At 38.9% G+C, this 15,576-nt stretch overlaps 1 protein-coding gene across 3 annotated transcripts in view; it reads left to right on the top strand.

Moving 5' to 3' along the window:
* The window catches only part of LOC124142529 (A disintegrin and metalloproteinase with thrombospondin motifs 16-like), a 225,781-nt gene that overhangs the window by 155,010 nt on the left and 55,195 nt on the right, over nt 1–15,576 (top strand). For all 3 annotated transcript variants that reach the window (XM_046511062.2, XM_046511058.2, XM_046511061.2), the window contains exon 4: nt 1,558–1,898. In XM_046511062.2, coding sequence (XP_046367018.1) covers nt 1,558–1,898 — 341 coding nt within the window. The remainder of the gene's footprint in view (nt 1–1,557; nt 1,899–15,576) is intronic.

The raw sequence follows: 15,576 nt of genomic DNA, 5'->3' as shown, positions 1-15,576 counted from the left end.
ACCTTTGTCAGGTATTCTGAGTGGTGCTACCACTAATTATACCTGTAATAAATTCATTAACTGAGCATTAAGTGAATGACGACAAATACACAAGTGTAGGTTTATACCAGAAAACGTGGATGACAACAAGAGAGTAGTAATCGTATTATCGACGCAATCCGAAATCCGAAAAATTCTTTCACTTCATGGATACTTTTTTTTAATATTAAACTATTACAATCAGGTTATCCGATGAGCTCTGCTGTTCTTTTTGTCTGTTTGTTTAGGCTGAAGAAATTAATTAACATGCGCCCTTTGTCAAAATCTTTGTAGATCACGGTTAATCAATCACTGTTCAAAAATGAGTAAAACAAATATTGCCTCCAAGTTTATTTTGCTGTCCTTGAAGACGGTAGCCCAGTCGATTGTCACGCTCAGTTGCTTGCATATCATCCAGGTACTCATGGGGGAAAAAACAATGACAAAGGCAACAACCAGTCCCGGGGAATTGCTTTAGATCAGTGCCCCTTTAATGTAAAACAACTGATCCATTCAGATTTTTACTTGTCTCAGACCAAAGAAGTAAATACGTCTTTGCTCAGACTAATGGACACATGTCTGTATCTAACCTGTCCATGACTAACCTGTATTTGAGGCCTTCTATTTATGCAACATGAACAGGTTGTAACAGCTGGTATGTGAAATGTTATGCTGAAACACAAAATTTTCTGCACTTGGATAGATTTATCAATAACTGAATACTTATTATTATTATGATGATATTGACAATGACTTTTTAGACTGATCCATCTTTACCTGTTTACACAAACCAGTTTTAATGACAGAGCAGGGTAGCTTGATGCCATTTTAGTGTTAGAAGAAAGATCTTCTGTCCCTCTGTCTGCTTGACAGCTCCATTGGGGGATGAAACTATACTGATATTTCACCATAACTTGTATAAAGGTCACAAATGCAAGGCAGATATTGATTCTCTTTTTTGTATGTTCTATTTAAATTTAAACGAATAATAAATCTTTAGAAAGCCGATGGGAAAGTTCAATGCTTCTAATGATTTGCATTATGAAACTATGAGAAGTTACTGTTTTGCAATATGTAGCAACCAATGAAATATGTACGCACATATAAGGTAAGAACTTTAGTGTTACAAACTGCCAAATAAACCAAAGTGATTAGCTTTGAACAGTTCTTAATTTGATTTAACCACATGAGCTTGTGGTGCCATGTCTTTTCTGCCCCTTCTTTCTTTTTTGCCATTGAAGATCCTCTTGAACTGGGTATGGCTCAAGATTGATAAACTTTAGTGAATAATAATTAATACCAATAAATCAGGTTAATGGTGATTCTTATTCGCGAATACAGGAGTATTGGAGCTTTGGAGTAACCTAGCAGTTAGAGTGATCGCTTAGCAATCTGAAGCCGCGGGTTCTATTCCCCACATGGGCATAATGTGTGAAGTCCATCTTTGGTGTACCCAACCCTGATATTGTTGGAATGTTTCTTAAAGTGGCACAAAACCACTTTCGCTCACTGTTTACGAATATTTACTTGTCCTTTCAGAATATGAGGTGGTTTTTCCCTACGTGTTTGATGGAGGTGATAATGTTGTGTCCCGAGACTGGAAGAAAGTGGCACGCCATAAAAGAAGTACCATTGGTCGGAGTGTCATCCACGTCAACATCAGTGGCTTTGGGGAAAACTTCAACCTGGAACTGTGGGAAAATAAGAAGCTTCTTGCACCAGGATTTAAAGTTTACCATCGGAAAAACGTGTCTAATGACACTATAGACGAAGAGCAGACGTCAGCGGAAGAGCTTGAGAATGATCTGGCGTGTTTATATACAGGGAATGTTCGTAACCACAACAACAACCCTGTGGCAGTCAATGTCTGTGATGGAATGGTGAGTGGTATGATTTGTGTTCTGTCCAAAAGTTGATAACATGTGGTTCTGATCTTTTAACAGGTAAAATGTACAGAGAGGAGCAAGGGGATGAAGGTGCTGGTGAGATAAAAAGTATATACAGTGAGACCTTGATAATCTGGACAGTATCGAAACCAAGGAAATTGTCTATATGAACAAATTTCTGGATTCACGAATCATGAGTATGGAGTAATGTCCACATGGTTGTATATGGACATTCCTTTCAAGATCGTCTGGAGGGTTGATTTCCTGGACTTGTGTCTTCCAGACTGACCGTATCATAGATGCACATTTATTTTTCATTCAAAGGTGGTAGCTTGATGGTTGCAGCATTTGCTTGTCACAGCAATCTGGGTTTGATTCCCTAAATGGGTACAATGTGTGATGCCCATGTTCTGTCCTGGCATGACATTGCTGGGAGATTGGTAACCCTGGTGTTACTGTGCATGGTGCCATCCACTGTAGAATCAGATAGATTATCAAATTTCTGTATTTCTGAATCATTGGTAATCATTAGTCTTTTAATTGAACTATAGGGTGGTGTGATAGCCCTCTTGGTTAACAAAACCAAAGACCTTGGTTTAATTCCACACATGGTTGCAATGTGTGGAGTTCATTGTCTGTTGCTCGCAGTGATATGGATGGAATATGTTAAAGCAAAGTAACACCATTCCAGCTCATGCAGCTGCAAATAGCTTGATATATTTTTATGGTCTTTTAATAGGACTTTGAGTTGATGAGACTCCATTGTGCCTTATTGTAGGTAAAGACCCATGGTTCACGGAGACTTAAAGAGGCCTTAAATTGAATCTGCATTGAATGGGCCTTAAATTTGAATCTGCATTGAATGGTCCTTAAATTTGAATCTGTATTGAAAGGGCCTTAAATTTGAATCTCCATTTGAAAAGACCATAAACTTTGATAAAATGCTACGAATGCCTTGAATTCAGCAATTCATGTAGCTGACGAATAGTCCATAATTTGGTTGATAAATAATATTGAAACGGTTGTGTGTGGACTTGAAAATTTGAACAGTCTAATTATGTACAAATGGAGCCTTCTGACATAAAACTAAAGTTTTGTATGAACCATGACATCTTTAACATATTGACAGAGCAGTGGTCATGCAGACCAGATTAGCGGCAGTAGTTTAACCTGATTGTGGAAGCATTGTCTCAACACAATAGGAAGTGTGTCACCTTTGACCTCTGTGTCCATGTGGGTGGACACTTGACCTCATTGTAAACACAAATACACTTGTCACCATGCACTGACCATACATGTCACACTGACTGACCTTTCAGTAACAGACTTTTCTACAACTGACATTTGAAGGAATCATTTAATGACAGGCTGTGACAGTTGTAGAGGTTAACGTGGAAGATCAGATTTCAGTTGGAAATAAACTTCTTTTTTTTGCTAATCATGTATTCAGAAATATATCACCACATACTCATTTTTAGTATTTTTTAAAAGTTTTTGTATGTGTATTTTAAATTTTAACAGACAACACCTACTCTCATTTTTGGACACATGTCAGTCACTAGACTCATTTTTTACCAACACACATTTCTTCAAGCTCTGCATAGTGATAGCTCATTCCTTAACAAGATATATAGAGCATGAAAAAGTTATCATAATCTCTGTGGGAGTCTTTTTTAAAAACACAAGTCTATGGGCAATAAAGGACTCTTTTTGCAATGTATTCTGATAGATTAAATATTATTTGAGATATGTCTTTGCACAGTGCAGGGAAAAAGTCATGGTTTCAAACATATCCCGTATGAAATGGAGCTTTATAATTATTCAGAAACTGACGGGACATGATTAACAGTTTGATGTTTCAAGTTGTTACCCATGTACTGTTTGAATTATGTTTTTAGATAATCATAGAAGGCTTACAGAGTGTGTGAAAGTCAGAAACTACAAAAGACGCTATTGTTGTTTTTGTAAGCCGAAATGATTAATTGTGTGAAATCACATCTGTCTCAATAGTATAATCTCATGTCCAATAAGAATTTGGATGTAATTAATCTTTGTTGATGAAGCATGAAGATATGAAGTAGAATCAGCCAATCATCATTCTGTGGTGGAAGGAGATTCAGAAGAGAGGCATACATCATGCATAATGACCATGCTATCTTCATCTCATAGCATCCACAGACAGGTTCATATCTCTCCTAGCCACTATCATATACAGTGTATAACAAATGTTTATGAAATCTTACTCTACAGCCCAGTGATACACTCTCTTAAACCATGCCCAATCTAACCAATATTTCTCCAGAATGGAAGATAGGAATCATTGTCCTTACATTTTGGTTCCGGATAATCAGACATTGGGACAAATGGTTTCACGAATAAATGAGTTACTCTGCAGATAGTTGATCCCTGTGAGCTTGTCAGATGATGCTATCAACATATCCAGCGTGATGATCGAGTCCAAGGGGAATGCGCACAACTGCTGCAAGGATATAGACTTTCTAACTGGGATTCCAGGGGTCACTGACTGGAACCAGGGAGACTCAACATCAGATATGGACACTGTTGGAATGAAGGCAATTACAAGAGAGGCAGATATTCTATGTCAAAGATGAGACCTTTTATCCAGCAATAGCCACAGGGACAGTTTCTACCCAGCCATGGCAGCTTAGTAGCATGCTTGTGATGTGTGTAGACTCTCGAGATGGGGCGAGAAGATGTGTGAAGCTAGTGAAGGGAGGCTTGACCTGTGGGATATGTGGGCTCCACTCCATGTGAAGCTGGATATCTATACATGCCCTGTGTGTTGCAGACCCCAGGTACCTATCAGCCACAGGGTCAAGTCCTGCACAACTTGTTGCTACTGGGAGGGGACCACCCACCTCCAACAGACAGAACAACACTTCTCTTATAGGATGTCTTTCTGTGGCCCAGGTCATCTAAGGCGCCTCAATTGGCTATGCTTCAAGTTGTGTCTCTTAGGCATGCCATAGAAACCTATGCCCATGGGTTTGAATCCCAGATTCACCCTGATTGGTATGGGATGTCTCTTTGGCCCAAGTTGTCTAAGGGGCCTCAATTTGTTATGCTTCAAGTTGCAGCACTTAGGCATATGCCATAGATACCTATGACTGAAGGGTTGAATCTCAGATTAACACTGGTTAGCTTTCATGGTTTGTCAGCTCCATGCCCGTGCTCTTGGGTTTCACCAAGATGGTAAACATCTAAGACCTGCATCACTTGGGGCTTTTCTCCTAGAACAATGTTCCATCATAAAATTAAACCACCTTCATTCTTCATTGTTCTTTGTGATTAATCGCGTAGCTATCTTATATTAAGTTATTTACCCATTACTGAAGGTTCATCATTGTTGTATTGGGGATGAGGTTCTTGACTTAAAGAAGTCATTAAATGATAGCATAATAGTTCCCACACAATGAGATGTTAATTAAAGGGTTTAAGTGCGACGCCTTAATGCTAGCAACAGTGTCGCTGCTCATTTGAGATGATGGTAGAAGGAACTGTATTCTATTGTAGTGTTTGTATGTGTTGAAGCAAGGACGCATGGGTCATTGGTTCGAATCCCAAACTTGCTAAGTTTTTTTGTGACCCCTTGTCTGTCACACCATACCAGGGGTTGTGGTTTGTGATTAACGTGTATGACCTGCATCACTTTGGCTTTCCTTCTTTAGATGTGACACCCTGTGATATAACTGAAATACTTTCAAAAGCAGCATATATTAAGCCTGAATCACTCACTACACGTTGCAAGTCCTGTGTCTATGTGTTTCGGACATCAGAGTACTCTGACATGCATATTTGGGACAATGTGGTGACTTATTGTCGACTCCATGCTTATAAGAGAATGTTGTTTCTATGTAATGAGGCCATATTTATTTACAGATTTTTGCTAATGCATCAACTTGGGTGAGTTAAAAGCAGAAAATATTTTTGTTGCAAATTTTTTGTTTTATTTTGCATGAAGTTGATTGGATCAGGTGTAGTTGGATTTAAATGCAAATACTGTTTAAGTGAGCGAGTTGGTTTTACACGGCATTGAATATCATTCCAGTTATATACTGGCGTGTCAGCTTACTGTGGGAGGTAAGCCCAAAGTGATGCAGGTCTCAGAGTTTTACCACTTTGGTGAAACACACAAGACATGCTGACAGATCTAGAAACATAATTGGGGTGAACCAGCATTCGGACCCACAATCATAGGTTTCTGGCATGCCCAAGGGACACAACTCTGCATTGCCAATTGCAGCGCCTTAAACAACTGGGCCACCCTGCCCCTTCTATTTTCTTTAAGAATGTTTAGTTCTGCTGATAGGAGGTTTTCAGTTTTATAGACAAAATGCTAAGCATTTGATACATTTTGATTTAAAAATTAATGGTTACTTTTGTTATGGATGATATTTGTTTCATAGTTTTATTATTCTGGTCTATCAAAGATGAAGTGTCAACAAATATAATAAATTGAAACTATTTTCATTTTGTTGGTTATGGCTTTTGGCACCATTAGGTCGAATGGGTAAACCGAAAATTAAAAAAGGTGTAATGTAACAACTTTGACAGTTTAGGAAATTTGTGTCTCTACAAACATGTATTTCATTTGGCATTTTATCTGAAAGGGAATGCAGCCACAGCTAACATGTGTTATCTACTCTGACAGTGAACCTTTAAGAATGGCGATACTGCATGTATGTAATGGGGCTCTGACACGTGTGTCAGAAACCCTTCTATAAGCAGTTTGTAATATATTAGAGGTATAAGGAGCAGGAAACAGTTGTCCCCCTTGCCGTGATGTAGAGGGTGCTGGTGATAGTCAGCCTTTGATGTGTACAGGTCTACTTGAAAGGTTGCATGCTACTACAGACAAAGTTTTCTTTACAACTGATCTTAGGGGTGCAGGTGGCAAGGGGATCAGTCAGGAGGGCTTGCATGGCTGTAAATATGAAACATGTCGTATAAACCATTGCCCAGACTGATAACTGTCCAGATAGTAAGGCCTTCACCGCTGCTTGGTTGGTTCACCATCACATAATTGCTTTTGGATACGAGATGAAAAAGATTGTTTATTGCATCTGTTTTTGGTTGTTGGAAATGAATGCAGTAATGTGGCTATTTTAAACAATAAAATTACATCCAGAATATGATACAGCCATAAAATTGCATGCCGAGTCACTGATTATAGATTGAGTTACCTGCCCTTATTGTATTTCTTGTCGGTTGATGAAAATTAATGTAATGATGTGCATTTTTAAATAATGAAATTGCATCCTGAATATAATGCAGCCCTAAAATTGAATGTCCAATCATTTACATATGATCTAAACATGCCTTGATGGTGCTGATGGATTCTGGGAAGACTTATTTTGTTTGTTGTTGATGGTGCTGATGGATTCTTGGAAGACTTATTTTGTTTGTCCTTGATGGTGCTGATGGATTCTGGGAAGACTTATTTTGTTTGTCCTTGATGGTGCTGATGGATTCTGGGAAGACTTATTTTGTTTGTACTTGATGGTGCTGATGGATTATGGGAAGTCTTATTTGTTTGTCCTTGATGGTGCTGATGGATTCTGGGAAGACTTATTTTGTTTGTCCTTGATTGTGCTGATGTGTTATGGGAAGACTTGTATTGTTTGTGCTTATGTTTTTGGGGGGAGGATGATACACATGCTGGGTTGGGTGTATTTGACTAGGCCACTATTTTGTGAAATAAGTAGATGTCAAATAAGACAGATAGTGACTGACAGCCATTACAGATCAACGTACTGTTTCAACAGAACGAAGATTTTATTGCATTGTTGGAAGTCACCTGAGTTGTATTAATGAAGGATGTTACAATATACTGAATTTAAAGAATGGAAGCCTAAGGCCATAACATAATATCTTAGTTATTCAATATTCAACCATGCCTGCCTCACGACTAAGTAACCTACCATTTTGTTGTTCCCGTAGTTTACTGATGGAGATAGTTGCTATTTTTGCTTGATAAAATTCACCATATTTGATGAAACCCACCAGCATAGACTGACCAAGAAACATCAAGGCAATTCCGGCATTTAAACCATGTTTATAGATCTGTTGGCACACCAAAGGGATGCAACTCTTCACAACAAATTGCGACACCTTAGACGACTGGACCAACCAATACACCGGTTTCAAGAGAAGAATCACAGAGTAATATATTTGGCCTGTGATGATAAAGAAGTAAATTGTATAACCAAATGATAGATGTATTGCCAGAGACCTTAGGCCTTTTCCACTTCATCCCACTCTGTTAACCAAGATGTCCTGATCGACTTAATGCCTCAGCTTGAACCTGAAGTGTTGGTGCAATCTACCCTGACTTCTTTTCCCAGAGTGAACACTTCACTCATTTCTTTTGCCCTTTTATGTAAGGGAAACAAATCCAGCTACAAATCACCCACAAATCATCCACTTAAAGACTGCAGGTGGACTCATTCCTTGAAAAACCCTCGCCATGGGGGTGGGGAGTATAGCTCTGTGGGTTAGGAACCAGTGACCCAGAACAAGTAAAACTGTGATGAGTCACAGGTAGAATAAGCCTTGACTCTGTGGTATGATTATTTGGCTTTGCTCCTCTGTGGTACTGTGGACTGTGGAATGACACAGCTCTATTATATAAACAGGTGCTTTCAGCATTGTCTCAGTGTAGACTTGATCTCTAGGGGCAACTGTATTACTTAATCTGTTTGTCCCGATTAACTGCTTTGACTGAGTGGTTCTGCTGCCCTGTAGGTCTACTGTAGGTAATAGAGTGCACCCTTTCACCCCGTTGCAATTGTTGGTGTGTTCACGGTATAAATGGCAGCTGACAGTGTGTGTCCCATCACCTGCAGAAGCGGTGCACAAAGATAAATGCTCTTGTTGCATGTTCTTTATGACTGATAAATGTTGAGCTGGTTTTGCACCCTGTTAAACTTCTCAGGCTCTTCTCATGAAAGTTTATGAATGAAGTGGCCAAAGGCATTGGCTAAGATCTAGGTTTGGCTTTCTGCTTGGGTCCAACATGTGAAGCCAATTGTTGGTTTCCCCCACAGCAGTGTGCCTGTATTACTATTTAAAGCAGCTTTAATCATGATCACTCTCTTGCTCTGATGTGGGGTAGCCTAGTGGTTAAATAGACAATCTCACCCGAGTGTCTTTTGATGTCAAATATATCAATACAAGTTGATAAAAGTGGAAAAATCCTAAGGCTTGTCGAGGATTTTTGCCACTTTTATCAACGAGTGTTGATATATTTGATATCAAAAGACACTCGGGTGAGATTTTTTTTATCATCCAACATCATTCTTCCAACTTTTTCAATTTGTAGACAGTAATTAACAGTGTCTTCAGTGTAAAAAGTACTGCTAACAGCTTCAGTAGCAGAGCCATTGGTGATGTCATTTGATTGTGACATCATGGTAACCAGTGACGTCACAATGGTCTGCAAAACTTTGTGATTTAATTTCATTGCAGCGATATCTACAGTGTAGATATCGCTTGATCTCATCCAAGTGATATCTCCTGTGGAAGCCAGTTTTGGATGATAAAGTGTTTGCTCATCACACCAATGACCTGAGTTTGATTTGCCATATTGGTGATTCATGACACCCATTTTGGGTGTCTCATAATGCAAGTTCATTCACTTTTTCACTTTGGGTGGCACAGTTGTCTAAGTTTCACAATGTACGGTTGTGAACCATCTGCCAGAAACTGTTGATTATGGGTTAAAATCCATGACTCACTCACCCCAGTCAAGATCATCAGTTTGCTAATTTTGTCAAAGTGAACTACATTTATGCCATGGGTTACTTTTGGCTTTCCTCCATGCGATTACATGAATGAAATACTGTTTAAATTAAGTTAATCCCTATCCATACATTCAGTGACTCCTACACCCATAAGGTATATGTCAGGGACTGACCATTTTATATTCTTTGGGTGGGCGGGCCTGGGATTTTGTATGGAGATATTTTTTTCAGCTCAATCTACAGAACCACATATTTTTTATTTAAAACTGTAAGCCTGACTTTTTTTTAAAAGAAAAACTCCTTGCAAGAATGTAACTTTTGTCCCAGGCAAGAATGTATCTTTTTTAACCAAATAGCCTGAAGCATACGGTAATATTTTTTTCTTCAGAATTTTCGGGGACAATTTATTTTTGGGGATTAAATCCCAGCACCCCCCAAGAAAATATCAAATGGTTTGTTCCTTACAGCTGTTTTTAAATTCATGAATGACCATCCCCAATCCCTTGTACAACATGTTAGCCACCCTCTTCCATATCTTGCTGTAGTAAGATCCATCTGTGGCACCGACCACTCAGAATGACACCCCCACCTCTGAAAACCATAACCCTCCCAGTAAGGTGACTGAGCTATGTGTATGTAAATTGGGCATAAAATGAAATGCTTTGTGGGAGACTGCCTGTCCAAAGGACCTCAACATTTCTCTCTGTATACAGTTCAAATTAGGACACATAGACAATAAAGGAATAGATAATAACAAAGCCGGACAACAGAACCATTATGTAAAAATTGATTTAAGGAGAGGATTTTGACATTTTTGCCCTATTGAAGTTTTTATTACCTTGGCAGGTGTACGAAGGTTGCATGACATTATCTTTTATTACTTAAGTCACATGAAATCATTTATGTTTAAATGTCTGTCATATTTAAAATGTGACTTTCAGTTCTTTGAAATGAAAAGATGTTATTAAGATTGATACTTGCCTTGTATCATATCCTCGTAAATAATGAATCAACAGGAGATGGATCCTCACGGATAATAGCATTCAATGGTCTTCATATGGTGGGATGAAAGTGCTGTTAGAGGTGGTTGGATGGGTGGTATGTAGCCTGACTGGACAAGCCAGCAGGGGGGAGGTCTGTACAGCAAGAGAACAGGTGAATCAAGGGGTGCTCACTGGGGTTGAGTGAATTGTTACAGGTGGGTTACATGCCATGAACAAGAGGTAGATTGTATAGTGTAGAGAGCAGGTTATGATCATGGGGCACCTGCTAATCATGTCTCTTGGGTGGAGTGAATTGTTTTAGATGGGTGACATGCCATGAACCAGAGGTAGATTGTGTAGTGTAGTGAGCAGGTTATGATCATGGGGCACCTGCTAATTATGTTTCTGGGGTGGAGTGAATTGTTTTAGATGGGTGACATGCCATGAACCAGAGGTAGATTGTATAGTGTAGTGAGCAGGTTGTGATCAGGGGGCACCTGCTAATTATGTTTCTGGGGTGGAGTGAATTGTTTTAGATGGGTGACATGCCATGAACCAGAGGTAGATTGTATAGTGTAGTGAGCAGGTTATAATCATGGGGTACCTGCTAATTACTTCTCAGGGGTGGAGTTACCGGTAATTGTTACAGGTGGGTGACCTGCCATGAACCAGAGGTAGATTGTATAGTGTAGTGAGCAGGTTGTGATCAGGGGGCACCTGCTAATTATGTCTCTGGGGTGGAGTGAATTGTTTTAGATGGGTGACATGCCATGAACCAGAGGTAGATTGCATAGTGTAGTGAGCAGGTTGTGATCAGGAGGCACCTGATGATGATAAATCTATATATCTCCTACTTTTATCTGAACAAGTTGCAACAAGGGACACCTGCTCAGAAAATGTACAGGGTTGTGTATGACTCTCACTTATTAATTCTTATATTGTGTAATAAAGCAGTATCTTTGTCTACCTTTACAATGTTTTCAAATGGTATCATGTATGATACTGACCTTGCAAAGTATCTTAAGGCAGATTTAATTTTAAAAAGCTTGAAGTATAATTGAGACAGGCCTCCCATGGAGATGGGACGACCTAGGTTCAAACTTTGAATACATAGCTAGTACTCAATACTTCAATATTGGAAAGGGTGTGGCAGTTATGCTCTTTCCATATTACTGTATGAGTGTATACATACTGAAGACTTTCATCTCTCTCATGTACAGAATGATTAAGGGAAGTGCAAATCAAAAATGTAATAAGGCACGAACTCAAAACTTTCTTTTGAATGTTCTTATGAGTGCAAGATGGTGCTTTGATATACATTAATGTTTGTACCGAGATGAAGATTTAAGGTTTCCTTCAGTTACAGGTTATGTCGTAATTATCATCATCATCATCATCATCATCATTATTATCATCATCATTACCATCACTAGGGGTGTCATGATAAATAAAAAATCGATATATTGCTATTGGTAAGCACTTTAAGTCAATAAATCGATTGTTAAATCTGTTTCTGATCACTAGTATCGATTTCAGTTAGGAATATCAATAGTTTCAATTGTATTTACCATATTAAGCGACTGAGTCACCAAAACATGCTCGCAGTGAAAAAAGTAATGTGGAAGTTTCTTTTTCTTAAATTATTAGGGTAAAGATAAAACAAATCAGTCATATCTCAAACTTTACTTTTTATTTGTTGTTATGGTTATCACATTCAAAGGAAACTTTAGTTCCAAGGTTAAATTTAACTCTAAAATCCATCTAAAATAATAAACTGAAACCTATCGCTATTTATCGAATAGTTGCTTGCAATATCAGTAGTTATCGCAATAGAGTTTTCCAAACCAATAGTCACCTCTAACCATCACCATCATCATCACCATCATCATCATCATCATCATCATCATCATCATCATCAATCACCATCACCATCCATCCATCCATCCATCCATCCATCCATCCATCCATCCATCCTACCCAGGGTATTTACATTCCACCATTGCAACTCAGACATGTTGCAGTATAAAACATTCACTCGCTCATCTTTTGGTTCAAACATGCTTGTAAGATCTGCATAAAAAGTAATTATGGTATTCAAAGTTTTGGTAAAGTAATTACACGTGACTAGTTCACTAGCTTCAGTGAAGCTGACACTTACTCATGACAGTAGTTGTATTTTCTCATGGCCAAGAGGATGTAGACATGTGAGTCATGATGAACTCAATGACGCAGTGTGTCGAGCACAGGGTCTTGTATACTATTTCTACAGTAGGTAGGGCGGCCGTAACGTGACACTGCAAATTATAGGGCATGGGTCTCATTAAGTTGGTCATTGATTTTTTTTTTTATTTCAGTAATGAAGGTGAAATGATTTGCCTGGATTGAGATACAGGGACTGCCTGCTATGATATACTGATGTCATGATCTGATACTTCCTGAGATAAATGAGGTTATGCCAAAAGCAGTGTGAATTTCTTGTGCTTCATTTGATGAACTTTTTCATTATAATTGTTTCTGATATTGACTTATGATCTTCAAGTGGCCAGGATCAGCAGTAGGTAATTAACAGTAATCAATGAGAAGGCTATGCAATGAACCTCAATAATATTTGTTCAATGAAGTTTTATTTTGATGTTTGGATTCCTAACTGAGAAGTGAAAATGCCACCTGAGTAGAAATTGGGAGCAAATCTTGCTACTTTGCAAAGGACAACTTTCTGGTATGGTGATTGTAATCATTTGTTGTCTAATGTATGGCATCAATATGCAATGGTTCAAGTCCTGTTTTTGTATTGGACTAGGGTGCTGCACTTCTTTGGAGAGTTGTATCCCTTTGGCTTTACAGGATCCCATAGAATTTGGTTTGAATTTCAGGTTAGCACTGGTTATCCTTCTTAGTTTGCCAGTGTCATACCCATGTTCTTGGGTTTTACTCATCAGGTGTGGAAATACCTTTTGCTTATCCAGTCCAGTTCGCATGTTTGCAATGTATATTCGCATGTTTGCAATGCATATTCTGTTTATCTCACTGTCAGTGTTAACATAGATTAATGCTGTGACCAGTGATTGTGACTATTTGATTGTGACTATTTGATTGTGACCAGTAAATAATTGTGAATTATGACCATTGGTCGATTGTGACCAGTAAATAATTGTGAATTATGACCATTGGTCGATTGTGATCAGTGATTGAATGTGAACAATGATTTGCTTGGGATTGTATGTTGCTTGTATTGTTGGTTGATTTTGTCTGAAATAGAGCAGATTGTGATGAGAGAGGAGTCTTGCTAAAATCTGAAGGTATTTGAAATAAGTTACTTTGACTCCTGATAGATATTAATCGAACACAATATATGATGACTGAAAAGTTCATGTCGTCATATCGCTATATGGCTGAAATAATGCCGATGCAACGTTGAATTTTTAACATGCTCATGTTGTCATGTGTATTGCAAGGTTTTTAAATTTAGAAAATTATTCAAACAGGGGTTGAATCCACTTTGACAATGTCTTTCAAACAATCAGATTACAGAGGCCAGTCTCATTCATCAGCAATTGGGTGCCTGGGTGCCCAAGTCATCTAAGGTGCGGCAATTCGCTTTGCAGAGTTGTGTCCCTTGGGCACACCAGAAAGTTGTGATTGTGGCTTCAGATCTCTGAGTGAGCTTTCCTCCCATAATGGGCTGACATGCCTTGACATGCCTTGATGTAACTGGACTACTGTTCGAAGCAGCGTTAAACTCAACACACTCTCCCTCAAACTCACTCACCTGCAATTGTACATCTGCAGTTATGCATCTGGACAAATCATCTTTCTTTCCCCCTCCCCCGTTTACACAAAGACCGATATCAATGATCGTACTGCATGTATGAATGTTGTGTAATCTGTATGGACAGTAATTCACTGTTAGTGTCTGTGCCTTGAGTTTCCCCATAGTGTGTGCCCAGTGCCTCCCTCCCCTCCCTACTGTGGGTCTCTACTATAATAGGCGAGGGCGTCGGGTCGGGCAGAATCACAGTGATATGCCAGGGTTATGTCACTTGCATTGACTCATGATTGCCATGAAATATGATCGACTCTCAACCCCTCTTCGTCAGTTCATGACAACCGCTGTCTCCGGTAGATGAATTCTCTACCTGTCCAACCTCAATTGTAAGGAGACAGTCAGCCTAGTACCCAGTCTGTCTGTCAAGTAGGCCTGTGGGACTGATGGGCTGTTGTTTGTTCAAATATCTACTGGGTTGGCAATATATAGGCCAGTGCCCTGCTGTATAGGAACATGTCCTCCGCATGAATGAAGGGTGTCAGTACTTGTCAGGGATGTTTATGTTTCTTCTGGAATTGCACTGCTGAGAAACACTGCATTCATGAAGTCTTGGCTGCTTTCACAATTGCTCTGTGTATCATTTAAACATGTTTACACTTAAAATAGATCTCTTCAAAATACTGATTTCATGAAAGTAAGTTTTTAAGGATTAGTGTATTTTAACTTTGATGCTTGAAGTGAGTCGGGGTTCACTTGACAGTATTTCATTGAAACAAGGTACCGTTTTAATTATTTTTTGTCAGTGGGATCCATAATTATATTATGTTATTTTCAAAAAGTGGGTGTGTTGGTGTTAGTGTTTTTAATTATTGAAATTCTATTGCAATGATAAAAATGCTGCTGATAGTCTCCCCTTCTGATAAGTTCATAATTCAGTTGATGTTTTTGTGATCATACCACTAGTTGGTGAATGGAGCAGTATGTATCATTCTTAGCCCCACGTTAATGTGATGTGAATTTTCCCTGATGACACCCTATTCCCATGTCAGTCTCATGACACACCAGTCCCAAGTCAATCTGAGGACATTCTAGCCCCACATCAATCTGAGGACATTCTAGCCTCAAATCAATCTGAGGACATTCTATCCCCACATGTATCT

The sequence above is a fragment of the Haliotis rufescens genome, unplaced genomic scaffold (assembly GCF_023055435.1).
Source record: "Haliotis rufescens isolate VD_foot unplaced genomic scaffold, xgHalRufe1.0.p SCAF_17, whole genome shotgun sequence".
Taxonomy (NCBI): Eukaryota; Metazoa; Mollusca; class Gastropoda; order Lepetellida; family Haliotidae; genus Haliotis; species Haliotis rufescens.
This window is presented reverse-complemented; position numbering and strand designations above follow the sequence as displayed.